Source organism: Aspergillus terreus, genomic scaffold, assembly GCF_000149615.1.
Source record: "Aspergillus terreus NIH2624 scaffold_11 genomic scaffold, whole genome shotgun sequence".
Taxonomy (NCBI): Eukaryota; Fungi; Ascomycota; class Eurotiomycetes; order Eurotiales; family Aspergillaceae; genus Aspergillus; species Aspergillus terreus.
In genome coordinates this window covers 1124343-1150624 of record NT_165934.1, presented here as the reverse complement: position 1 = coordinate 1150624, position 26282 = coordinate 1124343, and the positions used below count along the sequence as shown (strand labels likewise).

The following is a 26282-nucleotide window of genomic DNA, read 5'->3' as shown; positions in this document are numbered from 1 at the left end:
TTATGCAGATCAGCCCTGACGCAAAAACCACGATGTGCGACCCATCAGTGGCCACAGAGCAATAAATCCAACAGGCTGACATTGTGTATTTAAGGGGGAGCTGAATTCACCGCCAGCAGGCTCCAAAGAATTTCGCATGCACGCCCTTTTGAGAAAGATATCGACGTCCTGAAAGACCCAACATCGCAATCGATGCTCTGGATGCCCCTATTCTCAGTGCACGCACAGTTGAAGGCGACAAAATCTTCGGGCCACGACTATATTCGGTCATCTGAATCTCTCCCCTCCAAGCCCACCTCTTGGCACAAGTTCGATTTGCTCCCTGCTTTACAAGCATGGCCCATCTCACGCACCTCTTCGCAGCGCTATACGTCCTGTACTCTCTCACAATAAGCTCTGCCTGGACCTTTACTTGGAGAAATGCCAGTGACATCCCCACGGTTGAAGAAGGCAGCGGCGGACGGCCCTGCAAGGCCATCGACCACGCAAAAGGCAAATATTTCGAATTCGATTCCGAGAACGATCTTGTTCGCATCTACCTGTACGGCCTACCAAATTGCACAGATAACCCTAGCGAAAGATCCGAAACACGGCTCGCGAAGGACTCGAGTGGTCCGCTTCGAGGCTTCGCGGTCATCGACCTAGCCGGCGCGAATACGACGAGTGGCGAGCTCGAGCCCTTTCCTGGACCTGATTGGTTCAAGTCCTCTCCTAACAGCCCGATCGTGACGGCCATGGGAAAGAGACTGGTGGAGGAAAACTGTGGGAAGTACAGCTCGGGTCCGGGGCCGCAATGGACTGACGCGGACCGGAGGTCCTATCAGTGTTGGCAAGAGAAGCTGGGTTACAGCGGTGACGATGCCGATGGATGGCCCGGAAAGACGAGTTGGGATCAGCTGAAGGTACCGGCGACGGAAAATACTGGACCTTCTCCTTCTACAACCACAGAGACACCGTCGAGCACGGGCATGAGTACCGGAACACCCACGACTTCGCCCACGGGTACCTCTGCCCCTGCTGTGAATGACTCCTCGAGGTCGTCACTGGGCGGAGGGGAGATCGCTGGGATAGTGGTGGGTTCTGCAGTCGGGGTGGGACTTATCGGGGCGATCGTTTATCTCGCACGACGGATAGGCTGGCAGTCTAAATCGGTGTCTACAGAACCACCAGCGACATCAGGGCAGCCAGGAGGTGGTGCTGGTGCTGGTGCTGGTGGTGGAGATTATCAGCTCCTTGGGACTGCAGGAGCGGGGGATTCGAAGAAAACGTCGATGGAGAAGCTGCCTACTGAGGCTGAGACTATTCCAGCAAGGAGCCAAAGGAGTCACTTTGCCGAGCTGCCAGGAGACTCGATGGCAGCTGAGTTGAGTGACAGTCGGAGGATTAATGAAATGAGTGATGGTCAGAGGCTCATTGAGTTGGGAGATGGCTCCCATAGGATGGCATGAAGTACTAATTGGCCTCTTAACCGAGTCGTCGCCATAAGCAACAATTGATAGATCACAGGCTATTGTAGGGTTATTTGTACATTGAACGGTGAGCCGCTCACCCTACATCTTACTTATCTTATAACTCACTCCGCGCCAAGAGGCACTGTGAAATAAAGTATAGTATAGCGGTTAGAGGTAAAGTGCGCGACACCGTCCTCCCCTCTGCGTGGCCTGGGTTTGTATGGGCAGTGATGGTCACTTCGCGACTCCTATATGTAGGGTCCAGCAAAAGAAAAAAGTTACCATGGCAGGATGCGCCCTTTAAATGGCTAGTGAGAAGGTTATAATATGACATGTCATAATGTAATCTGCTATAGCGCGATAAATATACCTCCATCTCAGAACCGACAACTATCATATATGTGGATCGACTCTCTTTGCATCATCCAAGACGACCTCGATGATTGGCTTTCTGAGGCCTCCCAACTGCACCTTGTCTACTCAAATTCTCTCTACAGTATGAATGCTACCTGTTCCAAGGATCCATCCGGGGATCTCTCCACTGCGCGTGATACAGCACTGTCTGAACCCTGCGAAGTCGAGATACCGTGCGTAATGGATTTTAGAACATGGGATACCCAAGTGTTTGAAACGCCTCTGCAGAAGAGTATGGGTCGTTCAAGAGCACTATCTGGCACCGCGGCATCTTTAGATAGTCGAAAAGCAGAAAGAAGTGCGGGGAGACTGGCGGAGGAAGACAAGAATATGGAATATTTAGATATAAGCAGCTTAAAGCACAGGTAGAACCATTTCAATTTACCGATGCCCGGAATGGACTAGCTATCGTCACGTGCCTCTTATCGATATCCCAGGACGAAAAAACATCGTCGCGCGGAATCCGAACCGTCAAACACCTCAACTCCGCAAACCCCGTCGGTCACCCTCACAAAGCCATTGCGCAGCTCCGACTGTGCAGAATCTGCGAGGGTCCTTCTCTAATTTCTTTCACCCTCAAGCTCCCCGCCGACTCGGAAATGGCCAAGCGCAAGCGCACTGACGCCGGTTACGATAGCCCCGTCAAGGACAATTCTGACGCGGACAGTGGATTCGGAGTCGGTCAAACGCTGTCTTTGCTTCAGAACTCTACTGTCGCAAATGGTGACGCCGCTGCCGCTACCTCAGAAGGCACTCCAGCAAAGAGAGAACAGGATGCTATGCCGTCGAAAAGGGCTTCAAAGAAAAAGCGGATCGATGGCGAGAAGGCGAAGTACCCGGAACTGACCTATGTTGAAGGTCGCCTGCAGTCGTCGATCCGCATCGCAGATCTACAAGGTCTTCTACTCTACTGCTTCGCGGACGGGATTGCGCCGCAGTGGATTTCAGTCAAATATTCGGGCCATGTGAGGAAGGTCGTGGTCCTGATGGTGCCGGGCCTGGAGCTTGGTATGTTCGATGGGACCATTCCTTTGGAGGAGAAGTCTTCGAGTGACGCGAACGAGAACACGTCCTCCGACCAGACACCTACAGAGAACGATAAGGATTCAAGGACATCTGATTTCGAGCGCTGGAAGCAAGGTCTCCCCCTGGAAGATAGATCCCGCAAATTCAATCCTCGTCCGCTATCCCGCGATTCGCTCCCCGACCCGCTACAGCCACTGGTCGACATGTTCCCTCATATCTGGCCCGTGAAGGCGCCCGGGGATTCTAAGTATAACAAGGTTCATTCGCCGCTTCAGGCTATCCTGCTATCCGCTCTCCCGAAGAACAACAATGGTAAATCGAAAGGCCCCAAACGGCCCAATGGTAAGGACTTCGCCTCGAACCGCACTCCCGTCACCACCTTCCTCAGCTCCGTGGAAGATCTTCGCGAAAACGACTACGTGCTCCACCCAGCCTTACTCTCGACGGAGAAGGAGAAAGTCGACTTGGCGGAGGCTCGCAAGCGTGCTGGTCAAGACGCCGAGAAGGGGTGGGTGGACACGCGGGTCTCCAGCTGGGAGGACGGCACACCCCCAGACAGCGAGATCGAGAAGGGAAGCATGACCGCCGGGAGAACCGTGTTAGCCATGGACTGCGAGATGTGCATAACGGAGGGTGGCACTTCAGAGTTGACACGCATCAGTTTAGTTGGTTGGGATGGCGAGGTAGTGCTGGACGAACTGGTGAAACCGGACCGACCCATTATCGACTACCTGACTCGATTCTCGGGCATCACTAAAGAAATGCTTGATCCCGTCACCACCACCCTCGCCGATATTCAACAGAAACTTCTCTCCATACTCACCCCTCGTACGATCCTCGTTGGCCATTCTCTCAACTCCGACCTCAACGCGCTCAAACTGACACACCCCTTCATCGTCGACACCACATTCATATACCCTCACCCGCGAGGCCCACCACTGAAGTGTAGCCTCCGATGGTTAACGCAAAAGTACCTCGGCAAGGAGATCCAAAAAGGCGAAACAGGCCACGACTCCATCGAGGATTCTCGCGCCGTCCTGGAACTCGTGAAGCAGAAGTGTGAAAAGGGTGAACGGTGGGGCACGAGTGACGCTTCGAACGAGAGCATCTTCAAGCGCCTTGCCCGGTCATCACGGCCAGGACACGCCAGCAACCAGGGCGAGGGCCGCACTGGCGCTGTCGTCGACTGGGGCAACCCCGAGCGCGGATTCGGGTCGCAGGCGACCGTCGCGGTCGGATGTTCCGACGACGAGGACGTGGTTAAAGGCATCTCGTCTGTTGTAAATGGCGACGAGAGCAACCCATCAATCCCGGGCGGTGGAGTTGATTTCACGTGGGCGCGAATGCGCGAGCTCGAAGTCCATCGCGGCTGGTGTAATCGCATTCCCGACCCGAACAACGCCAACGAGTCCACCGCGTTGGTTCCTCCGCCCGAAGCGACGACGCCGACCACCGGGCCGGCGTCTGATCCCAAGACCCTGTCGGATACGGTCTCCCGCACGGTCTCGAGGATTCACCGTGTCTACGAGTCTCTGCCGCCGTGTACCCTGTTTATTGTCTACTCTGGCACCGGCGACCCGCGTGAGGTCAGCCGTCTCAACGCCATGCAGAAACGGTTCCGCGAGGAGTTCAATTCCCGCAAGCCGTGGGATGAGCTGAGTGTCAAATGGACGGATACCGAAGAGCAGGCCTTGAAAAAGGCGTGCGAAAGAGCTAGAGAAGGGTGCGGGTTTATGTGTGTCAAATAATGTTCGTCATATCTTGATACCCGGTGATTGTCTTGGATTGTTGACGTGGATACCTCTACATGATACACAGAGATAGAGCGGATATATACTCCGTAAGCCTGCGGCATTGGAGACCGAGAAACCATATAGTCTAGATAAACACAACATGAATGACAAAACAAGTGTCATTAATAACCAATTTAGAAAGTAATACAGTAATAGAAGTGCAAGCTAGGTGCCAAGGCATAGCAGCTTCACCGCGATTCCGTATCCATAGCTTCCTCGCGCTGCATGGCCAATCGCACCATCACATCCCGCTCAGCAACCCGTGCCTTGCGTTTTTCCGGCTCTTCACTCCCTTTTTCCATCTCCGTATGAGCACCATTCGTCACCAATTTTCCCTTTGCGCTAGACCTTTGGCGTCCAGACGATGATGTAGGGCCGCCTCCGACGCCTTCACGATTCTCCTGGTGGGGCGTTTGGGATAGCTCCGCTGCCCCTTGGCTTCGGCCGGAGGCCGACGAGGCTCGGCGTTGATTACGCTGGCCTTGAGCGCGCGGGCGGTTTTCCTTTGCAGTTCCGCTGTCGCTGGGGCTCGCGTTGGGAGCTCCAGTCTCTTTCTGACTACTATTCCCGATGTTTCCCGTCTGTTCATTCAGAGGGGAAATATTCTCAGCTTGCGACGAATCCTTTTTAGCAAACTGGCCTCCGGACTTCCGTGGACGTCCGACTTTCTTCCCGGTGGCATTGCCGCCTGACGAGCGCCTTCCGGTCGAAGTCCGGGAGAGACGTGGTCGTTTGTAGATAGGGGCTTGCTGTGAAAGGGTGTCGGAGGGAGGCTTCATCCCGTCTTCTTGAGATGGAGTGAGCTGCTCTGACTGCTGGGTCTGAACGTGCAGATCTGCAGTCCCCGACCTCGTAGGATCCATGTGGTTGACAATGCTGGACTCCGCCTCCTTCAGCGGGATCTTCATCGGCGGTATAGTCGTTGTCTCGGCCAGGGAGAAGTCGCCGATGCTATCATCATCACCGTCGTCGTCGTCGAATGTGTCTGCAATTGTTTCTGTTCGACCATTCGGCCACGAGTCGGGCCACGGCCGTTTTCTACCAGCTTGTAGCAACTCGGGACTTCGGACTGGGGGGAGCATTTCCTCCATCGGGGTCAGGTAGGATGGTTGTCGGACAAAGCCCTGTTCATCCAGATATCGGTTCCTCAACTTCAACGCCTCGTTTTCCAGCTTGAGCCGCTCTATTTCATCGGATTTCGTTTTTAACTCCTTCAAGACTGTTGTGACCATGTTGAAATTATTTCCCATGTTATTTCCTGCTTCAAGCATTTTCCCCGGCCCGTTGAGTTCAATGCGAAGAGCGGTAAATGCACTTTTGAGCTCCGACATCGTGTCATGGAGGTTGCTGACCGAGTTGGAGATATAGTCGATGTTCAGGCCCTGGTGTTGGATTTGCTGCTCCACGGACATGTTGGAGTGCTCGACTTCCGTGGCGCTCGTCGGCACCAAAGCGCCCGCTTGCATGGAGCTTCGATCCCGGCGTGGGGTAGGTTCTTCTTTGGAGGGATCTACAATCAAGCTGTCGATGGGAATATCGACGAACGTAGGTTCCACGGTGCGCATTGTGACGATCTCTCGGAACGAGATTTTCGACAACTTCCAGAAAATATTGGCGCTGATAAGGCGTCAGTCGAGTCCCAGTCCTGCGTATATCCATCCGGTCTGCGCCTACTTACCCATTCTCAAGCATACACAGAACGCCCAGTTTCTGCTGACAGAGCTTACAGGATACATCCTGAAGGACACGCCCGCGCAGGATGACTAGATCCGATGACTGGGGGATGATCTTCTTGTCCGATGCGACGGAGATGCGATGGAGTTCGACGCTCAGCCATCCCGCGGCGAGGGCGTAGGAGTTGGACAGACGGGCCCATTCATTCTCAAGAGCGGCCAGCGAGCTGGAACAGCGCGAGCACTGAGCCAGAATAGCTGGACGCGTGAGTCGCGACAAATCCATGGTGATTAGGGGGCGAATGTTCTACCCACGACAGGGCGCCACTCGAGCGAAGTTTCATGCAGAAAGCGCCGCAAAGTCCAGAGGGATCTCGACTGCTGACTCAGCCGTCGGGGACACGCTGGCGGGTCAGCCTTTACCCCTTGGGGTAATCGATAGACGGGTGCAGCTCTTAGGTGACGTCATGTGGCTCCCTCGCCTCCGTCTTCATGGATTACTCATCGCCGTCCACCAGGACCATGCCTGAGGCATACATAGACTACACCTGAACCCTCTGCACTCCCCTCTGCAACCACAAAAGATTCAACTGATGATACAAGCTTACAGGCTGTAGACACCTCTTGGTTGGGAATTATGTATCAAGTGAATGTATGTAGTCTGCCAGCGATACGTTGCAACTCATCTCGATCTGATGTGGTATACTTCACCCACAATATATAAAGGCGGATTTGGATGTACAATACGGATCATACTCCGTCCTGTTCAAGGAGAAAGATCTTTCAAACTGCCCAGTCTCAGGAGAACCTAGTTCCGCTCCTCTCAGGACAGTTCCATATTTCATGTCCTATCCCTTCCTTGCCACAACCAGGACAGAACAATTCATCCTCGCTGTGCGCATAACGACAACGGTAACTCCAGGCATTGCATTGCGGTTTGTCGCAGAGCCTGTATTTCTTTGCAGTCATGTGGCCGTAGGTTATGAAGTGGTCTAGTTCATCCTTGGTGTGGCCATACTTGCAGCCAAGTTCGTTTCTGCAATATAGACCCCATTGACAGAGGCTACGAGCCTTTTCTTCGTTACGCTTGATATACAACATCCGTTGCCTTGACCGAGTATTAACTTCGGTGAACTCGCTGTTCTCCTCTGCCTTGTGGCCTTTGTTATCAACACCTTCGGCATATCTTTCGAGCTCATTATCCACGTGCAGTAGTTCGTCGAACCGATTGGAGATTGCCAGCTCTTCACGAGAGTCTTTGGTAGAACGTTGAGAGTACTCAAAGTACGAAAGTACAGTGAGGCCGGTAGGCTCAAGTCTCGCTTTCACATGCTGAGAATAAATCCTCGAGGTCGGCGGGCTTCATCATCCTGGCTAGCGCTGGTATAATGACGAGATCTCTGTTGGATGCATTCGGTCGCTTCGTACGACACTCGTACCGATATACCGGGGTCTTTAACTTCGAGACGAGCTCATCAATAGCATCGGCCTTTGGCAGCGGATCAATGACCACGATGCTGTGAGGGTCAATGGTACTGCGGTCAACGCGAAAGGTAGTCTCGCAGAAGCCGATATCCTCGATATACTCATCAAGCAGATGCACGTGGATACGGTCTTTCTGTTCTCCCTTGTAATATGCACTGGCGAGGCTATCCTTCCACGACCAAACGTGGACAGGAAAACCGCTGTCGGCGATTTTATTGACCGCCGAAAGAAGGTCTCGGTCACCGGAGACGATTATATACTCGCTTGAGACCTCGGTGTAATAATCAGCGGATACTTGAAATGCGGCGTCGGCAGTGGGTTGCTGGTCCACGCCTTTCTCGCCCCCTGTCCATGTACTTCGCTTCGATGTGTGGATATAGACTTCATGGCACTTGATTGCTTCCCACACAGTGTCGACTGGAGGTGGTCTGGAGCCATACAGGTTGGTTTTGACCTCTACATTTTCAGAAGGTAAAGTGATTTTCTTCAGGAGGGTAGTCTTCAAGCGACCGACATCAAACCGCCACGTTGGATCTGTCCTCGTGTCGAGACCCTTTTTCTTAGCGTATGTCTTCCGACCTTCGATCCATAGATTGGTGTTGTCTATGTAGATACAGACGACTAGCTTGTTTTCCATCGCTGGTTTTGGGACGTAGGTTGTCACGGACATGTTAGATTCGGATTGTGATCATGAACAAGATGGGAGCCTGGTTTTACGGCTGAAGTGGGATCTCTCGTTGTTTAAAGTGCTTCAGTCTTGTCTGGAGGATTCTGCGTGGGATGGTGATATTATTCTAGCCTTTTAGCCACAAGTCGACACGTGGACCAAGGATAGCGAGATGTTACACCTACTGTTGGTCAGGTCAGGATAGAGTCATCTGACTTCCAGGTCTTCCTCCACTTAATCATGGAGGACCAACTGTCCTGTTCATATCCCAATTTTCTTTGCTAAGAATCCAAAGACCGATCTTGTACCAACAATGAACTGACGTCGTGATGAGCAGAAGCAACAAGACCCTTTTCTAGCTCTAGGACTAGGACTGTAAAGTGAGGCTGATACCAAGAAGTCTTTTGTAAATTAAGATGACTTCTGGGAGGGGAAGAGGGGGTTAGTCCAGCATCACTACCTGATTAGGATGTATAATCTAATCATATTAGCTTTGTTACTGGCTCTGTCCCCTCTTGTGCTGCTCATCTGACGCACACGGCTGCATCTGTGCAGGGGTCAGAACGAAGCCGCCTTTGCTCATTTAAGGGCGCAATTGGTACAAGGTGTCTCATATACCCAGGCTCGCAATTATTTGTGATAGAAGAGAAAGGTATTGTATCTTCCCTCATCTAAACGACCATCTACTGACTACGACTCAACAAAGCAGATACTCAAACATTAGGTCTCTACGACTTCTCCTATTCAACATGTGCAAAGGCCTCATATCGAACGTCAGGTTCCTTTGCGGCGACCCGCTCAAAGATGCGCCGCCCGCCCTGATACCCTGGGATGGATGCGGTAGCTGTGGAGTTATGAAGACTGGGCCGGAATATATGGGCCAATCCACAAGGAGAGAGCCATGCCCAGATTGCATTGATCGTGGCAACTACGCGATGATTGCCAGTGGAAACAATAGGATGGGGTCACAAAATCAACGGCCGATTCGTCATCATATGTCTCAAAGATACAGACGACGAGGGTTACCGTCGACGAATTGAAGTACTCAAAGTGCTTGAGAAGCACGAGCCATGTTCCGATGTGCAGATTCTCATCTCGGACTATGAGCTATACGAATAGGTACCTAATTGTAACTTCGTTTCCCCCTGATACCTCCAAGTTCGATCGTTTTAAATGTCAAGGAAGCCTTTTGGAAATGATGTAGATCGTATGCGGTGGTATTCGGCGAGGGATCTGCTTGGCGGATCGGGTCGGGGGATCATGTAGTCACTCGATTATGGTTTTCAGATGTCCATTTTAGAGCAATGCGCGGTTTAGGTGATTTTTAGACCCTGGATCCTTGTACAGGGCACCATACGACTTTGCGGAGAAGGTTTGACTAGACTACTACCACATGGTCAGCAGGCCAATCCGCCGGATGCAAGCAAAGCAGCATGTTGGACGTACGAATGTGCGGCTGAATAGAACTAATTACAAGGAAGACGAAGTAGTGTCTGGAGCACTGCGGAGAAGACCAGTCATGTCGAGCTTTCCCAGAGAGGCATTGATAGACCAGACGCTATGTCAAATGAAGTTCACCAGGCTGCCTATGCTTGTGACAGCAACGCTATGTGAAAGTGGGCTCCGTACGAGATGTCAACATATAGGAGAAGAAGTTGCAGAATCCAGAACCAGGTCAAAGCGTCCTAAGTGCCGGAATGGTTACCGTTTATAAGATAGTGTCAGTGTATTATTAGCGACAAACGCCTAGAAGCCTAGAAGTATTCATACTAGACCATAACCAGCGCGGGAGGGATTGCGCAGAGGATAATGGCCATATTTGTAAAACTGTATGAAAGGGCCCTACAGACATCAACACTCGGTTTAGAAAGACGTAACACAGAGTATGGCAGTCAGATACTGAGGCAGGTCGGCTCGACCCTGATCCTGGGAGAAATGGCACTTCAAAGTTACTGCAACCCATTCTCAATTGTCCTCAATTTTCAGTTTGCTAGAATTTCTTGCTGTTCGGTAGTTGACTGGACATGAGGCGGAATTCAGGAATTGACGCCCAGGGGCAAGCGGCAAGCCAGATACGAGATCTCTAAGCGGGGGGCATATATAACACTGGGCATCGCGGGCTGGAAAAGCCACCAAATGTAACAGTGTCACTTGGCTTACCTTAGATCAATATGTTACTGGTCCTTTCTTTATAGAGTATGCGGCTAATACTTTCCGCCATTCTCGACACCGGCATGTCTCGTATCCCCATACATTGCAGGACTATAGACGCCAAGACGGTGATTTCTGGAGTGGCAGTGTGGGTGGAAAGTTGCTTGGATTGGACCTGGGGATGCTCGTATTCAGCTCTGCGATTCTAGATTCAACCCATTAGGGCTTACTTTTGTATAGCACGGCACGGCAGATTTTACCTGAAATGTAATTTCCGAGGTGCTCCATCGAAAAGGTATTCTGGGAGGAGGGGAGGCACAAGTACACACGAGGATCATGTAGAACTATAAGAATGGCCTGCCTCGTGCTTCAGTGGGACGGGGTTGTCTAGATATCTCTTCTATTATAGTCGAATCAGGCCACGATGAAGAGACATCTGCTTTCCCTTGCCATTTTATGGCTCGTCGGTCTAGTTTCAGCCGCCTCCAATGAGTTCATTGACCTTCACCCTCTTCCCCGCCATGTCTGGGATATGGATCACCTCTCCAAGAGGGACGATGCCGCCCAGAGTGTCGGTCTGCAGGACCACGAGAAGTTCATGTGGGCTTCTGGACAAGGTACATTGTCGTCTTGCTACATCAGAGATTGGTCTAATTCCCGAATATAGAGGCCAATACCAAGGTCACTGCTGTGAGCATGGTGGTCTACTCCAAGCAGGATGAAAAGATCCTCGACTTGGACAAGGTCGCCTTTGCACTGGAGTCAGTAACTTGCGGTGACAAGATGGTGCTCAAGTTCAACAATAAGCTCTTCTATGCAGCTGCGAAGTTTGCCTGGAACTGGGTCAACTACAATGACCTGCGGAGCTTTGTTGTCGTTGCTAATTGGAAGGGGTGTGGTGACCCCAAAGCCCGGAATCCATGGGTTGTCAGCAACGCTGCATTTGCAGACAAGACTACAACGATCACCTTGGATTCTGTGCAGAGCACCTGGCAGAAGGTTTCCAACTCGTACAATATGGACTTTGGTGACATCGTGCTTGGAAGCGGCGGCAAGAGCAAGCGGTGGCTCGATTTTGACCTTAGCAAAGCCTTCACGGTGGACCTGAGCTCGTCCTTCCCGAGCGAGATCGCGAACTGGAGCATGACGACGCCCTATGTGGATGCCTACCTTGCCATTGAATGTGAGGACTGTGGCACCCAGGGCACTTTGCAGTTTGCAGGTCACATTGAGGGCAGTGTATTCGGAGGCATCGACAAGTTCGAGGTTTCTGCCACCCCCCATGGCATTGCTGCGCATCTTGGCCTGAGTCTCACGTTCCATGGTGAAGTTGATTTTGACACATTGCCTGCGCCGGGCGATGAGTTTACGCTGCTGGAACTACCGCTGCCGAGTGGATGGCGGGTCCCCGGAGTGCTCCAGTTTGGACCAAACGTCAAGATTAACGCCGGTTATACAATTGAACGGATTGTTGGTGACGCCCGGGTGAGCACCGGAATCACCGCAAGCGTGCCGGATGATTCCGTTGCCAAAGTAGACCTGGCGAGCAAGAACCCCGTGGAGATATCGGGCTGGATCCCCGAAATTGAGACAGACCCCTTGGAGGTATCTGTTCAGATTGATGCTACAGCTCATGTGTACACGGAGGTTGCTGTCGCAGCTAGTATCGAAGTCCTGGGTGAGTAGATCTTCCACCATACTGTAACACACAGATTTAACAGACATGCTTAGATGAGAATGGTGTGAACGTTGAAATCGGCATTAAAGTCCCAGATGTCACGGTGACCGCGTCCGCTGGCTATAGTGAGTCCTGTCAACATGTTCGTATCCTAGTATTGCGAGCTGACCATTTCAGACGTCGATGGTTTCTGTGGTGACGATACTGGCAAACCTTTCGGACTCAAGCTCGATGCTAGCCTCGGGGCCAGCCTGGGTCTTCAGGGCTACACTGAACTGAAGGGTGACAAGGACGTCTTTCTGGATGTCACACTCTATGAGACACCCGCCCTCTATACGTTCCCCCAGCTGTGTCTTGCCTTTGGCAAACAGTCCCCAGGCGCCTGCATTCCCGAGCAACATACCTTTGATCCAGATGACTCGTACCCTCCCGGAGGATACACCGACTCAGAGGATGATGGGGCGAACATAGCTGAACGCTCGTTAAGACTGGCCAAGCGTGACGAGAAGAGCGCGGCCTATCTGACGAGAAAGCCCTATCTTCTTGGATGCGATGAAGAGAAGAAACATGAGATCTGGCCTCAGAAATATCAGAAACCTACCAGCTTGAGGAATAAACTGCAGGTCCCTATCATGAAGCCTGGCATGGGTTGTGGAGAGGACGAAGATGAAGAATGTCCTGCCAGCACGTGGAGTATGGACAAGCTACCCGATACCCTAACGAAGGCGGATCGAGCGCTGGTGACACAGAAAGGATGGGCTTGTAAGTGCAGTGTTTCCTACTTTCCCTCTCGATATATGTTGACTGATTGCTTTCAGCGGAGCACATTTACGAGGGCAACTGGATCCGCGATTTCATCCAGCACTTGGTGGATGAGAAGTATCCTGCTATTGACGGCAGCACAGTTGGGGATGATACAAAATGCAAAGGCGCCGTCAATACCTTTGGAAACAAATTGGGTGTGGTGATAGATACGAAGACTCCGCGGGATGCTGGAAATTACTCCGAGGCGCTCATGCAGAACCTGGGCACGACATGGACCAGCGGCGAACGGATGGCTCTGCTGCCTCAGATCCAGAATAGTATGAAATATGATGTGAGTCATAGGCTATCCTGGTGGGTTGAGGAATTATCGATTAACAACGACAGATGTTCAACGGGAATAATATCGATGCCAGTTTCAGCAAGAAGACTCTGAACCAGCGTGTCTGTTCGCTGGGCCGCATCGCCACTGTCTGCAAATACATGAATCACAAGGCGATCAGAGATCGGATGGTGATCACCAATAATGCCTTGGAGGCTGTTTTGTGCGTCTGATGGTCTGATTTGGTTCTAAGTACTATTGCTGACTGTTTGACAGGGATCAATTGCAGACAAGCAGCGAGGTTTACAAACCAGATGGTCTGGATTTCAAGACTGCCCACCAAAAATGGTTTGAGGGCATGTACAAAGCGGGATTCGAGAATGCAAGAACTCGTTTGGGCACATACTTGACCTCAATCACGAGTGCTGAGCTAGACAGCCTTGATCCGGATACGAAGGCTGCTGTGCAGAATGTCCAGGACAACTGCAAGGAGGTATGGCCACTGGATTCTGCTTGAGTGAGATTTGGCAGGGGTTTTGGAATGTGTATCAATGGTGCCCTTGACACCGTTGTATAAGGAAGCATCACAGAACAGAAGTCGGTTCCATGAGTGTAAATTTTGTCGAAGTAGATGTTGGCGCTCTTTCCGCTATACCCGATTGGGACAATCGGTCTTCTCCCCGCACCCCGCCGAAGAGTAAGAGTCCCTGCGTCAGTTTGCACTCCGCACCATCCTATCGCAACCATCGTGCCAATTGACTTCACTGGATGCGTCCCTCCACACGCTCACTTCTCCGCCCACTACCGCGCTTTGGATCTGTTGGTTCAGTACAAAGGGCCAGGTATTGCGGTCAGAAATTCGCCATGGCATCCACAACATCGAACGGGCCCAACGGCAAGCCGAGCTCCTGGCACGGTGCAGGAGCTGCTGAGTTCGACCTGCGAAGTATTTCGTCCCCTTGCAATGAAGTCCCGAGAAAGCTGCTGACAATTCTGCGAAAACAGGCGACACAATGACGAAACCCACTCCGTCAATGCTGGAGGCTATCTGTCAAACCACCCTCCTAGACGATGTATTCGGCGAAGATCCCGTCACGAATGACCTACAAGCCTATGTCGCACGACGTACAGGTCATGAGGATGCGCTGTTGGTGATGTCGGGTACGATGGGCAACCAGGTGGCGCTGCGGACACACCTGGCGCAGCCGCCATATTCAGTCCTGTGCGATCACCGCTCCCACATTGTCTGCTACGAGGCGGGAGGGGTTAGCTCCTTGACCGGAGCGATGGTCCAAACCGTGGTTCCGAGGAATGGCGCCTACCTCACTCTCGAGGACATCCAGAAATACGCCGTGCTGGACGACGATATCCACCACTGCCCGACCAAGGTGATCAGCCTGGAGAATACCCTTGATGGAATGATTATGCCTCTGGCTGAGGCACGGCGAATCACGGAGTGGGCCCACTCCAACGATATCAAGGTGCACCTGGACGGTGCCCGGTTATGGGAAGCTGCGGTATCGGGCGCGGGCAGTCTGCCCGAGTACGCGGGCCTTTTTGATAGTGTCAGCCTCTGCTTCTCGAAGGGTCTCGGCGCCCCTATTGGTAGCATCATCGTTGGGTCCTCCGCGTTCATCAAGCGGGCCCGGTGGTTCCGCAAATCAATCGGTGGAGGCGTTCGACAAGCCGGTGTGATCTCTGCAGCCGCACGGGTGGCAGTCGAGGAGACCTTTGGCCCCGAGCCCAATGGACAGGGAGGAAAGCTGGCGGAAACACATGTCAAGGCCAAACGGGTAGCGGAGATGTGGACCAGCCGGGGAGGTAAGCTGCTGCACCCCGTGGAGACGAACATGGTCTGGATTGATACGGAGTCCTCTGGACTGGGACCCAATGACCTGGCGGAGATCGGAAAGACTAAGGGTCTGCAATTGCTGGGAGGACGGATTGTCGTTCACTACCGTGAGTTTACCCTTATACCTTCATATGAAACCATGGCTATTGGAAGATGGCGCTAACTATCGCTTGTAGAGGTGTCTGAGGAGTCCCTTTCCCGGCTGGAGGAGGTGTTTGATGTGGCAATGAAGGGGGACTTCCAACGGAGTGACGTACAGAGTCGGCCGTATGGAAGCAAGCAGCTGTAGAATAGATCAATACCTAGGTAGTAACCGCGTGTATAGAATGTAAACGCCGATCCATCCGGTGGTTGTCCCATGGTTGCCCTGTCTCTGCTATATGGAGAATCCGCCCCTCCGATTGGTTGAGCCATGGGAGCGTGCGGAGCCTCAGGCACGGAGCTGATGCTGCCTGAGGCTCCGCCGACCTCCGCCCCAAAATAAATCGAAGCTAAGATAAAGCCCGCCGGTTCCCAGCCTTGCTCTCTTCTCGTTCCTCGGACGACGACTACCTTCTCTCGGACAGGATCTGGACTTGTCTCCGTGGTCGATTTTCCCCCGTCAAACGGAGCCCATTGCCGAAACTGTCTGCCTCGGTGATGCAGTGGATTGTTGATGGGGACTCGTTGACTGTGTGAGTTTTGACCCTTCGTGTACACACTCGACTCGATGATTGACAGCTTGGGGACTGACTGGATTCTTTCCCACAGACATAGAATTCCTCCCTCCTTACGCCCACAAACGGGTCGCTTGATGGACCCGAACTGAACGCCTGCTCTCACATGTCTTCGTCTTTTTGGAAATAACCTATCGCCCTGCCTCGCCCGCCGAGCTACGATCAGCCTCACCCCAATATACCACCTCAAATCTGTTCACATTGGGACACCATCTTGGTGAAATCTCTCAAATCGACGCATCAACGTTGACTCTTGGACTGTCGGAGATCCTCTCCCGTCTTTGGTTCTCAGCACGTGGACATAGTTGGGAATCGTCTCTGGAAGGCAAGGGATATCAACAACGAACTTCAAAATTGCCTCACGTTATTGTGTATTGGTTGGACTTCATATAAAGGTAGTCTCTGGCATTATCCCGCTTCTTCCTCTGCTTCCAATCGATGGACGCAGGAGCTGATCCTCGACAGGTACATGTTTTGACACTTTCTTAACGATCGTATTGGTTATGCAAGCATCTTTTTCGCATTTTTTCTCATCCACGACTATACCCTAGATTTTGTTGCATTTTGACAGTAATTTCCTTTCTGCCTTCTCTTTCAGCTTCCATCGATCTTTTGTCAGATTGCATCATTATCGATATTTTTGTTCAATGGAGGCAACTCAGGAATCCACCCAGCCATGTACGGATCCGCGGCGCATGGGATACAACAACTCCGGTCTGCACGAGGAGGACCTGTCAGATATCATTTGCATCCTGCATCCGAATTCCCCAGCCGCCCATCAGGCAGTCGCCGTCACGGCCCGTCATGCACCGCAGCACATCCTTCAACGACAAGAGCTCGAGTATGAAGATTCAGACACTGCCGCGCTGGATATCGCCCTCAGATTGTCATCAAACGTGCACGATCTTTCTGCGGGATTTTGCTTTGGGCGCAACAAGCAACGCTGTGACCTGCTCCTCACGGACGCCAACTCCAAACGGGTCTCGAACATGCATTTCCGGATCTATCTCACCGAAGACGTGATTCTCATGCTCGAGGATGTCTCCACAAATGGCACCATCGTAGACAACCACCGCCTGCGCAAGACACAAAAAGACAACAGTCGAATGCTAACCAGCGGCTCCGTCATCCAAGTGATGAACGGCACGCTGTCCTCTGACGAAATCCGTTTCGTGGTGCGCATTCCGGCGCGCGATGGCTATCATATGCAGTACACAGACAATTTGATCCGTTACTTCGAGCGTGTTCAAAAGCATCGGCCAGCTACCGTTGCGGTGCAACCTAAGGTGCGTCACACCTCGGCTCAGCCGAGCTTACATTTCGCCGTGTCGAACTCGTACGGGATGCACTGGACGGGCGGTTCGATGTACAACGTCACTGGTCAGATCGGAAAAGGCGCTTTTGCGACGGTCTACAAACTCGCAACGAAGCAGCAAGGGATCGTGTATGCTGCCAAGGAGCTCGATAAGAGGCGCTTCATGAAGAACGGAATCTTGGACCAGAAAGTGGACAACGAGATGAAGATCATGCGGGACCTCAAGCATGTAAGTATTCCAGGCTTCGTTGGTGGGCGGATGGTTGCTAACTCTCAACGAACAGCCAAACATCGTTCAGTATGTCGACCACCACGAACATGATCGATGGATCTACATCATCATGGAGTATGTCCCAGGTGGCGAGCTGTCCACCTACTTGCAAACCACTGGCAAGCTTCCCGAAGATATGGTCAGGCCCGTGGCCCGTCAGATCCTCCACGCACTGCATTATCTTCACAAACGGAAGATTACCCATCGTGATATCAAACCAGACAACATCTTGATTGCATCACTAGACCCCTTAAAGGTGAAGCTGTCCGACTTTGGTTTGTCAAAAGTGGTCCAGGAGGAGACGTTCCTCAAGACCTTCTGTGGCACACTGTTGTACTGCGCTCCGGAGGTGTACCCCGATTATGAGAACTACCGGCGCGGCGAGGTCAGGAAAAGACGCAGGCTGGGTGATCCGTAAGTATTCCCCTGTTACCCCCTGCCGGAGTTCCGCTAATGGATCAGGCCACCGAAAAAATCCCCGTACGACCAGTCTGTCGATATGTGGTCCCTAGGTGCGGTGTTATACCACATTCTTGCCGGTGTTCCAGCGTATACGGGACGGGGGGACGACCGAGGAGCCCAGATGCTGAGGAACATCATGACTACGGATGCTGACTTCGATGTACTACGGCGGGAGGGCATCTCCGAGGCTGGAGTCGACTTTGTGGCGCGACTGTTGAACCGGGATCCGCATTCCCGTCCAACGGAGCGAGAGTGCTTTCAACATCCGTGGATTGCGGAGGTTGAGGATATTGACGAGTATGATTACGATGTCCTACAGTCCATCAGTCCCGAGGGGCTGTCTGACATTGGGGAAGATGTGGAGGAGGAACTGGACGCTTCGCAGCTCTCCATCCACGATGAAGAGCAGATCCCAGATGACTCCGGTGACAAGGACAGCGATTTAACACAATCCAAGCGACCCCGGATCGACTGCCCTCCTGTGGATATCCGCTACCCATCACTGCCCAATATCGACAGCTTTAAGGAAGTTCCCGCTGCTGCTGACTCCACCCCCAGGCGTCTCTTTGGCGAGATTACGCCCTCCGCCCTGCGCAGCTCGCATGCGCTAGGGGCTGACGGTCCTGCCTTCGAGAGCGACCATTTCATCCATGACTTCGTTTCCTCCACTGGTGAGTCGATAATCAGCGACGGCAACAGTCTGAACTCCGTCCTATCCCTCCCGGAAAACCCCGTTGCTGGACCCGCACCAAGCTTGATGGGAGCTGAGAATCTCGTTGGGCAGCTGAACATGAACTCCACGTGGCACCCTGGCCTTTCGACCAATCTCCCGCCCGCCGTCCGGACGCCGGAACGGCAAATTAGCCCGCGGGAGAGCGGTCCCATCGGTAACGTAGCGCCCGTTGGCAATGAGGATACCCCCAAAGCATCAGCGTTTAGTCGTCGAATCGAGCTACAGGTGCCGGATACCGCCAGCGAACGGTCCAGCCCGGAGACTGCCAACCAGGGGCCATCGACCACGTCCACGACCACAACATTGGCGCGTTCAGGGGCTTTAGAGACAAATCCTGGGGAAATCTTCGACATTGAACTTGCCAATACGATTGACGCTCGCACTGGACAGTCGATCTTGGACTACCCAGAGCGCACGGATGGTGATGCCCCGAGGATTCTGCATCAACCCAAGGAACCCCGGATGGTCCTCGGCCGGCTGACGACCGTCCCGGGATCCATCTTCGACTTAAGTATCGACCTTCAAGACCGCATGACCTCGTGGGGCCGTGGCCCCCAAGCGACGGTCTGTTACCCGGACCCGATGGACACGCGGATCCCGGCGTATGCACTGGAGGTAACGTTCTGGGCCCCGGCGATCGAGAGCCGAATCCGGGCGGGCGAGGATTGGATGGCGGTGCCGGGCGTGATGGCGATCCTGTCGACCAAGACGCGGAAATGCATCTGGGTGAACGGGACGGAGCTGCGCCGCGGGCCGGACGGGGATCCCGGTCGGCAGGGGTTCCATTTCGGCAAGCTCTACACGGGGGACATCATCACGGTGTACCAGCATCGGCACAAGTTCCTGAAGTTCCAGTGCGAGTTCTACCATGGCGACAGTGCGCGGGCGCGACCCCCGGAAGAGAAGGGTTTCACGGTGCGGAAAGTGCTGATGCCGAAGGGGGATGCGGCGAACCAGTTACCGGGGCGGAGAGAGGTGGAGAAGAAGTAGGCCGTTTCTTGAATAGGCTGGCCTTGGGTTGTATGTAGTTATATTGGGATGGTTATTTTTGGCATCTCTTCTCTGCGGGTGGAGTTGGATGTTGGTGCGCTTATCTCCAGACTATCTATCTATCTACTCGGTACAGTAGGAAATGAATCTAATCCGGATGATGCAAGCAGGCCGTGGACCTGGCCAGTGGATCGTAGCGAGGTGATGTATCGAGGGGTGATCAATGCGAGTCACCGATGGAGGTACTTCATGTGGTACTTCATCTCGCTAACTATGTACTGTATGTACCTAGGTACATTCCGGGGAAGATTAGTTAATGTAACCAGGGACTGCGGGCCAAAGCGCCGGTGGAGCCAGGGGAATTGGGCTAATTTCGCCGATTTCTGCAGGTCTGCACGCAACCCCGACAAGATCTATAAGGACAGAGGATACATGAATATAGCTCTATAGATCTATCGAGGTACGATAGCACAAATATATGCAGCCTATTTCGAAATCACCCTCATAACCAGACCAGGAGAGATGCAGCTCTGACATCAGCGAACTATACGAGGCCCCACCGCAAACGGGCTTGGGCTGCCCGTTCACGGCCGGTGGATTCTCACCTCATTTAACCATTTCTCTATCCGGACCTTCTCTCGCTCTCCCTTTCCTCCTTCTGGCCACTGTCGCTCGTTCGTTCCTTTGCTTCATTCCCCCTTTTTTTCACTCCTCTACGCTATTGTAATCTTCTAATCTGGTTTTTATTCGGTTCGCCCTTCGTTCTGGACTGCCCCTCCGATCATTGCCCTTTTTAACCCGGGAAGATCCCTCGTAAAAAAATATCACCTTAAACGCCGATCTCTCAGGGTCTTCCTTACGCCGTTATCTCCTCCTCGACCGAACCCCTCGATCTATCTCTCTGTCTGCCGTCGTCGCCAAATCCTCCAGATTCAACAACTTTCATCTCTTCTGGCTGCGTCGCCAGCTACGACGCTCCCCCGCCGTCCATGTCCATTTCGCGATCACCCTCTCCCCACCCCGTGGGAGCAGGGTGGTCTAGTCCCGGACTGACCCCGGGCAGTGGCGCGTCAACACCACGCAGCGGATATTTGTCGCCCAACTCCCTCGGACCGGGGGGAATCTCCTGGGCCGCCGCCAAAGCCAAAAGCGACGAAGTCCGCGGCTATCCCTCGTTTTCCACCCGCAACAACGGCTTCTTCTCGCGCTCGCGCCGCCAGCTGTCCGCCACCTTACCGCGCTTCCGTCTCGGCTCCGGGGCTAACGGCGCCCCGAACGGTTACTACACGGAGAAGGAACATGCGGGATATGGCCGGGGGCGGGGGTTCGGGTCCGGACGGGGCTGGCGCTTGTTCGGGTTCGGGCGTATGTTCCGACGGAAGCGATCGCGGTTCCTGGCGCTGTTGATGCTGCTAGGCGTGGTGTATCTGTTCTTTTGGAACGGTAAGTGTATATTTGTGCTCTGTTGGTGGAAGGAGTGTGCTGACGGGGACAGCGGTTACGGAGCGGTTTCGCCGGTCGTCGTTTGGAGGGGGTCGCAAGTTCGTGATCATTCTTGAGTCCAACGTGGAGGGCGGGGTCATGGAGTGGAAAGGTGCCCGCGAGTGGGCCATTGAGCGCAACAGCATCTGGAATAAACAGGAGTATACCAAACGGTGGGGTTATGATCTGGAGCTCGTGAACATGCTAGCCCAGAAACGATATTCGCATGAGTGGCGCGAGAGCTGGGAGAAAGTCGATCTGATTCGCGACACTATGCGCAAGTACCCCGAAGCGGAGTGGTAGGTTCCCTGCGTTCCTTGCGCGGGGTGTTTGGCTGACGCGGCGCAGGTTCTGGTGGCTCGATCTGAATACGTGGATCATGGAGCAGTCGTATTCGCTGCAGGATCACATCTTCAACCGCCTGCAGGATATCACCTACCGGGATATCAACTTCTACAACCCGCTGAATATCACGCATCCGTTCACGGACGCATATCTGGACGACGTCTCGCGCTCGGCCGCCGGCGACGAGCACCCGTCGTCGATCCAGTTCATCCTGTCGCAAGACTGCGGTGGGTTCAACCTCGGCTCGTTCTTCATCCGTCGCTCGCTCTGGTCGGAGCGCCTGCTCGACGCGTGGTGGGACCCAGTCATGTACGAGCAGAAACACATGGAGTGGGAGCACAAGGAGCAGGATGCGCTGGAGTATCTGTACTCAACGCAGCCGTGGATCCGCAGCAGCGTGGCTTTTGTCCCGCAGCGCTACATCAACTCGTTCCCGCCGGGGGCGTGCGGCGACGGCGACAACCCGGACGTCCACTACCAGGAAGACGGGCATGACTTTATGGTCAACATGGCGGGGTGCCAGTTCGGTCGCGACTGTTGGTCCGAGATGGTACAATACCGCGAGCGCAGCAGATGGCTCAACCGGTCGGTCTGGGAGCGCATGCGCTCCAACCTGAGCGGGTGGTATCACTGGCTCTTTGGTGGGAAGGACCAACCACAGCAGTGAACGGTGCTATGTGTGATGATTGATGCATTTTCTGATTCTTGCTGATGTCTTACTATGCTGTCTTTTGGAGTATGCGTGGCTTATTGTTTGGGTATATTTGGCGCATCTAGAGGATTCCATATTAAAGAGGATATGCATTGAATATGCCATTTGCGGGCGTTGGTAGCTAATACATGATCTTGTGTATGCATGGTCCTTACCACATCAAGTATACTTCTTCTCCCGTACCCGCGGAGGTACTGTTGCTTAGATGGCAGAGATATGACTGACCTCAGCCAATCCTCATCCTACTGAAATCTTTGAATCACCAAACGCATCTGTAGTGCGGTGGTTGTAATGTACACATCTTCAATATGGAGCAGAGATATGCCCCGCTGACTCAACATACACAGCTTAGTCACCCACACCCGACCGCCCACACACCCACCAATCAGCAACCACCAATTCGGCATTAACCTCCGGCCTCCGACGACATCAGAAAACGCCGGCCGGCAAGCAGCCTCAACTCTTCATACACCTCACCAATCGTCCCGCACCCACCCCAAGCTCGAACATCGGACCGCCTCCTCCCTCCGACCCCGTCAATTGACCCTCCCACGAATCCTCCCATCCAAAATGCCTACCCCCGAGTCCGCCGCCTTCCTCGCCAAGAAGCCCACCGTGCCCCCGACCTACGAGGGCGTCGACTTCGAGGACAACGTCGCCGTCCACAACGCCCGCGACGCCATCATCCGCGAGCAATGGGTGCGCAGCATGATGTCCCGGCTCGTCGGCGAGGAATTGGGCAAGTGCTATGCGCGCGAGGGCGCCAACCATCTGGAGAAGTGTGGGGCGTTGAGGGGTGAGTTTGTTCCTTGTCCTTCTTCTTCTTCTTCTTCTTCTTCTTCTGCCTTTCGCCTGGCGTTCGGTGGATGTAAGGTGGGCGTGTGCTAATTTTTTTGCGGTAGAAAAATACTTTGAGCTGCTGAGTGAGCGCAAGATCAAGGGTTACCTGTTCCAGGAGAAGAACTATTTCTCCGGCGAGAAGTCGGCGTGAGCGGAGCGTGGATGTGGCTTTTCTTTAGGGTTTCTTTTTTTCTCGTCTGGGTGTGTTCTGGTTTGTTTTAGCTGAATACATTGAATGGTTTCTGTTCTTTTTACGTGCGTCTCGTGCATTGAGGAGCCGCTGGGGCTAGAGGAAGAGGTCCGTTTCAGTTGTGTCTGTATTGTATATATCACAGTTCTATCTCTTGTTCAAATCTGCTGGTCTCCCGTGTACGCTGTGTCCAGGGTTTCGATATCAACATGTATGGCGGTAATTCCAAAGACAGGATCTAATAGTAGGCACTGTCTGTCCGCTCGGGGAGTCCACCAGGAGTGGTAGATCTCAGTCCCCCGACCGGCTCCTCGTCACTGTCCATGTCACTGCTCATTCCCAGTTCGTCTGCCATGGGCGGTGCGCGCATCTGCGCCAGCTCCTCTGCGTCCAGGGTCGGGATCTTGTACGGCCCCGGGGGTGAATGGATATCTCGGCCTGAAGGCAGATTCGCCTGGAGGTCCGCAGAGGGCGGAATCAGCTGTGTATTTATCTGGAAGATGGTCAGCACGGGAGTGTAGAAGGCAATCGGGAATGGAACATACTGTATCGTTCATCCGTACCCACTTCGTCTCCAACATCTCGATCACACGCCCCTCCTCCTCACGCCCGGCATGGTCGCCCGGACTTAGCTCGCCCTTTTCGTGATAATCCCGACTGCCCGCATCCTTCTCCATGCGACGTTCTTCCCGTCGCTCCATCCACCCCTGCTTCAGCCGCGACAACCCCCGGCTCTTCGTTTCCGTCTCATCGGGGCGAGCGCCCCGAACGCCCAGTGCGCCCTTCGCCGCCCGTAGCCAAGCAATCCCCTCACCAATTTTTCCCGCCAGTTCGGCATCCACCCCGAAGAATCGACAGGCTCTCGCGCGCGCCACGCGCCCCAGCACCGCGACATACCGTGTCAGGTCCTCGTCAATGCCGGACTTGCCTCCGTCGACACGCACTGAGCCGAGCCCCGCACCTGCTTGGTCGGCGTACTCGGCAGCACGGAGGCACAGCCGGGCGAAGAGGTGCGCGCGCACCTTCGGGATCTCGGGGGGGCGCACCATCCAATCCTTGTCGTTTGGATTGCGCGACTGGATACAGGCCGCGACGTAGGAGTCGTCCTTGAGGACAGCCAGAAGGGTGGCTTCGGCCAGGGCGAGTGAAGACAGCGCATTCTGCGTGGCGGGGTCAAGGTCCGGGAGGATGCTGCCTCCGCCACCGGAGGTCGTGACGGGAGGCATGGAGGCCAGGAGGGTGTGTACGGCGCTAGCTTGGAGGAGGTGTTTGGTGGCGGTTTGGACAGCGACGGTGCGCTGTTCTTGGGTCGGGGTGGTGCGGTTGTAGAGCGTGCGCACGACGCCCGAGTACGCCATCTGGCTTAACACGTATCCCATTGTTGTGAGAACGAAAGCGATTTCAAAGTCAATGCCCTGTCCGCGAACGCGGGGCGCTGGGTGTTTTAATGCGCGGGTCGCAGTGTTGGCTGTCAGCGTGGGACGCCATTCCGGCTGAATGTCGCTGCGGAGGGTGAGATCGACGGATGTAACGGGCGAGTTTGGGTCCAAGGGTGTCGTGTTGAGGGCTTTGGAGATCGTGAGAAGGTAGGGAAGATATTCGGTGATTGCGGTCAGGATGGAGGGCAGATTCGCGTCGCGTTGGGCGCCGCGGGGCAGACGCTTGTGAGTCTTGAGGGCTTGTCGCAAGGCATGGCGGGCGGTGGAGGCAGCCTGCGGTAAAGAAGGATGTGATGTGGATGCGAGAGAAGTCTGGAAAGAAAGATGGCCAGTGGAGGGGAGCTCAAATGCGTAGACCATGGTTGAGGTGGACTGGATGAGGGGAGATGATGAAGAAATGAAGTTCGGAAGTTGAAGCGTTGATGTCACTGCGGCCAAGACCTTTGGCCGCACTTGGGTGTCTATCTTGCTGGCTCTACTTTGACGCAGTCGTAGGTCTCCAGAATGGATCCATTAATTCCTGGGAATCTCGCAGGTGGTAGATACACAGCATAGATGGCATGTACCAGTTGTCGGCTGATATTGCTGCTTCTCCCTACCTGTCGCAGTTCGTCTGGGGTGTTTCAGTAAACCACATCCCGGAACCACCGTCTGACTTCCTTGTACTGAATCGCTCACCATCCCTTCTTTCGTCCTGCGTCTTGGCTTCCTGGGAACCAACTGCTGGAGAAGTTGGAAATGTCCAGCGTCCAGCTAGCTGGCTATGGCTGCCGAACACCCTGTCGCGTGACCCCCAACCCAGACAGATTCATATTACCTGTACTTCCTAACAGATGTCGGGATATGCATGCACGCCAGACGATCTGCTGGTGCCGGCGTAGACTTGTAGTCACTGTAAAATGCTGCTGCGCGCAACAATGCCGCAGGCGTATTAGCACCTCACACCTCACACCTCCATCCCCTCCCCATCCGATAGATTACTTGGCGCACTGCTCACAGCAGAGGAGTCACTCTCTGCGATATACGGCGCACGCGACCGCATCTGGGAGCCCCATTCCTGTATGCTGGGCGCACCGCCCTCAATGACGATCGGGTGTTCATCGGCACTCTTCCCCAGCACGGTCCCTGCATATCGCGACTCCTCGCCGGTCTTGCTGTGTTTCTTCTTCAAGACTGTCAGGAAATCCTCCTTCTCGAGAAAGTCGGCGTCGATCATGTCGCCTTCACTGGGTATAAAGCCGGCGATACGTCGGATTTCACGATTGCTGGGACCGGTAAACCATGATATAAAGCCCTCCAGTCCTCGGAGATCTTCCTCTCCCTGCCAATCCTCCTCCCATTCGCGTAGCTGTGGTCGCAGTGCGCCTGCATCTTGCAGGGCCTGGTAGATATCTTCGAGGACGGGAACGGGGTCGCCGGGGTGGGCGTTGGCCGCGTGAGCCGTGGCGGACGAGGCTAGGTACATCAAATAACGGGCTGTGAGATCGGTCAAGGTGTCGAGAACAGATGGACG

General features: G+C 53.9%; 10 protein-coding genes across 10 annotated transcripts; 7 read left to right on the top strand and 3 right to left on the bottom strand.

Moving 5' to 3' along the window:
* Window positions 1-335: 335 nt before the first annotated feature.
* Window positions 336-1448, top strand: ATEG_07838 (uncharacterized protein; the record flags this gene model as incomplete). The annotated part of the gene is made up of 1 exon (XM_001216459.1): window positions 336-1448. The coding sequence occupies one exon, from the start codon at window positions 336-338 to the stop codon at window positions 1446-1448; it is 1113 nt and encodes a 370-aa protein (XP_001216459.1).
* A 402-nt stretch (window positions 1449-1850) lies between these two features.
* On the top strand, window positions 1851-4639 carry ATEG_07837 (uncharacterized protein; the record flags this gene model as incomplete). Its single annotated transcript, XM_001216458.1, has 2 exons — window positions 1851-2038; window positions 2209-4639. The coding sequence occupies 2 exons, from the start codon at window positions 1851-1853 to the stop codon at window positions 4637-4639; spliced, it is 2619 nt and encodes an 872-aa protein (XP_001216458.1).
* A 516-nt stretch (window positions 4640-5155) lies between these two features.
* ATEG_07836 (uncharacterized protein) lies at window positions 5156-6643 on the bottom strand (the record flags this gene model as incomplete). Its single annotated transcript, XM_001216457.1, has 3 exons — window positions 5156-5160; window positions 5244-6194; window positions 6412-6643. 3 exons carry the CDS (start codon window positions 6641-6643, stop codon window positions 5156-5158), a joined length of 1188 nt encoding a protein of 395 aa, XP_001216457.1.
* A 1026-nt stretch (window positions 6644-7669) lies between these two features.
* ATEG_07835 (uncharacterized protein) lies at window positions 7670-8512 on the bottom strand (the record flags this gene model as incomplete). Its single annotated transcript, XM_001216456.1, has 1 exon — window positions 7670-8512. The coding sequence occupies one exon, from the start codon at window positions 8510-8512 to the stop codon at window positions 7670-7672; it is 843 nt and encodes a 280-aa protein (XP_001216456.1).
* A 2572-nt stretch (window positions 8513-11084) lies between these two features.
* Window positions 11085-13655, top strand: ATEG_07834 (uncharacterized protein; the record flags this gene model as incomplete). The annotated part of the gene is made up of 6 exons (XM_001216455.1): window positions 11085-11277; window positions 11328-12338; window positions 12392-12463; window positions 12516-13100; window positions 13157-13434; window positions 13488-13655. The coding sequence occupies 6 exons, from the start codon at window positions 11085-11087 to the stop codon at window positions 13653-13655; spliced, it is 2307 nt and encodes a 768-aa protein (XP_001216455.1).
* Window positions 13656-14286: 631 nt separating this feature from the next.
* On the top strand, window positions 14287-15563 carry ATEG_07833 (threonine aldolase GLY1; the record flags this gene model as incomplete). Its single annotated transcript, XM_001216454.1, has 3 exons — window positions 14287-14368; window positions 14428-15381; window positions 15451-15563. 3 exons carry the CDS (start codon window positions 14287-14289, stop codon window positions 15561-15563), a joined length of 1149 nt encoding a protein of 382 aa, XP_001216454.1.
* A 1074-nt stretch (window positions 15564-16637) lies between these two features.
* ATEG_07832 (serine/threonine-protein kinase) lies at window positions 16638-19761 on the top strand (the record flags this gene model as incomplete). The annotated part of the gene is made up of 3 exons (XM_001216453.1): window positions 16638-17534; window positions 17590-17990; window positions 18039-19761. 3 exons carry the CDS (start codon window positions 16638-16640, stop codon window positions 19759-19761), a joined length of 3021 nt encoding a protein of 1006 aa, XP_001216453.1.
* Window positions 19762-20750: 989 nt separating this feature from the next.
* On the top strand, window positions 20751-22255 carry ATEG_07831 (putative alpha-1,6-mannosyltransferase subunit; the record flags this gene model as incomplete). The annotated part of the gene is made up of 3 exons (XM_001216452.1): window positions 20751-21204; window positions 21257-21542; window positions 21592-22255. 3 exons carry the CDS (start codon window positions 20751-20753, stop codon window positions 22253-22255), a joined length of 1404 nt encoding a protein of 467 aa, XP_001216452.1.
* Window positions 22256-22870: 615 nt separating this feature from the next.
* Window positions 22871-23291, top strand: ATEG_07830 (putative NADH-ubiquinone oxidoreductase 12 kda subunit; the record flags this gene model as incomplete). The annotated part of the gene is made up of 2 exons (XM_001216451.1): window positions 22871-23096; window positions 23203-23291. 2 exons carry the CDS (start codon window positions 22871-22873, stop codon window positions 23289-23291), a joined length of 315 nt encoding a protein of 104 aa, XP_001216451.1.
* A 277-nt stretch (window positions 23292-23568) lies between these two features.
* Window positions 23569-25129, bottom strand: ATEG_07829 (pH-signaling protein PalC; the record flags this gene model as incomplete). Its single annotated transcript, XM_001216450.1, has 2 exons — window positions 23569-23823; window positions 23876-25129. 2 exons carry the CDS (start codon window positions 25127-25129, stop codon window positions 23569-23571), a joined length of 1509 nt encoding a protein of 502 aa, XP_001216450.1.
* Window positions 25130-26282: the final 1153 nt, after the last annotated feature.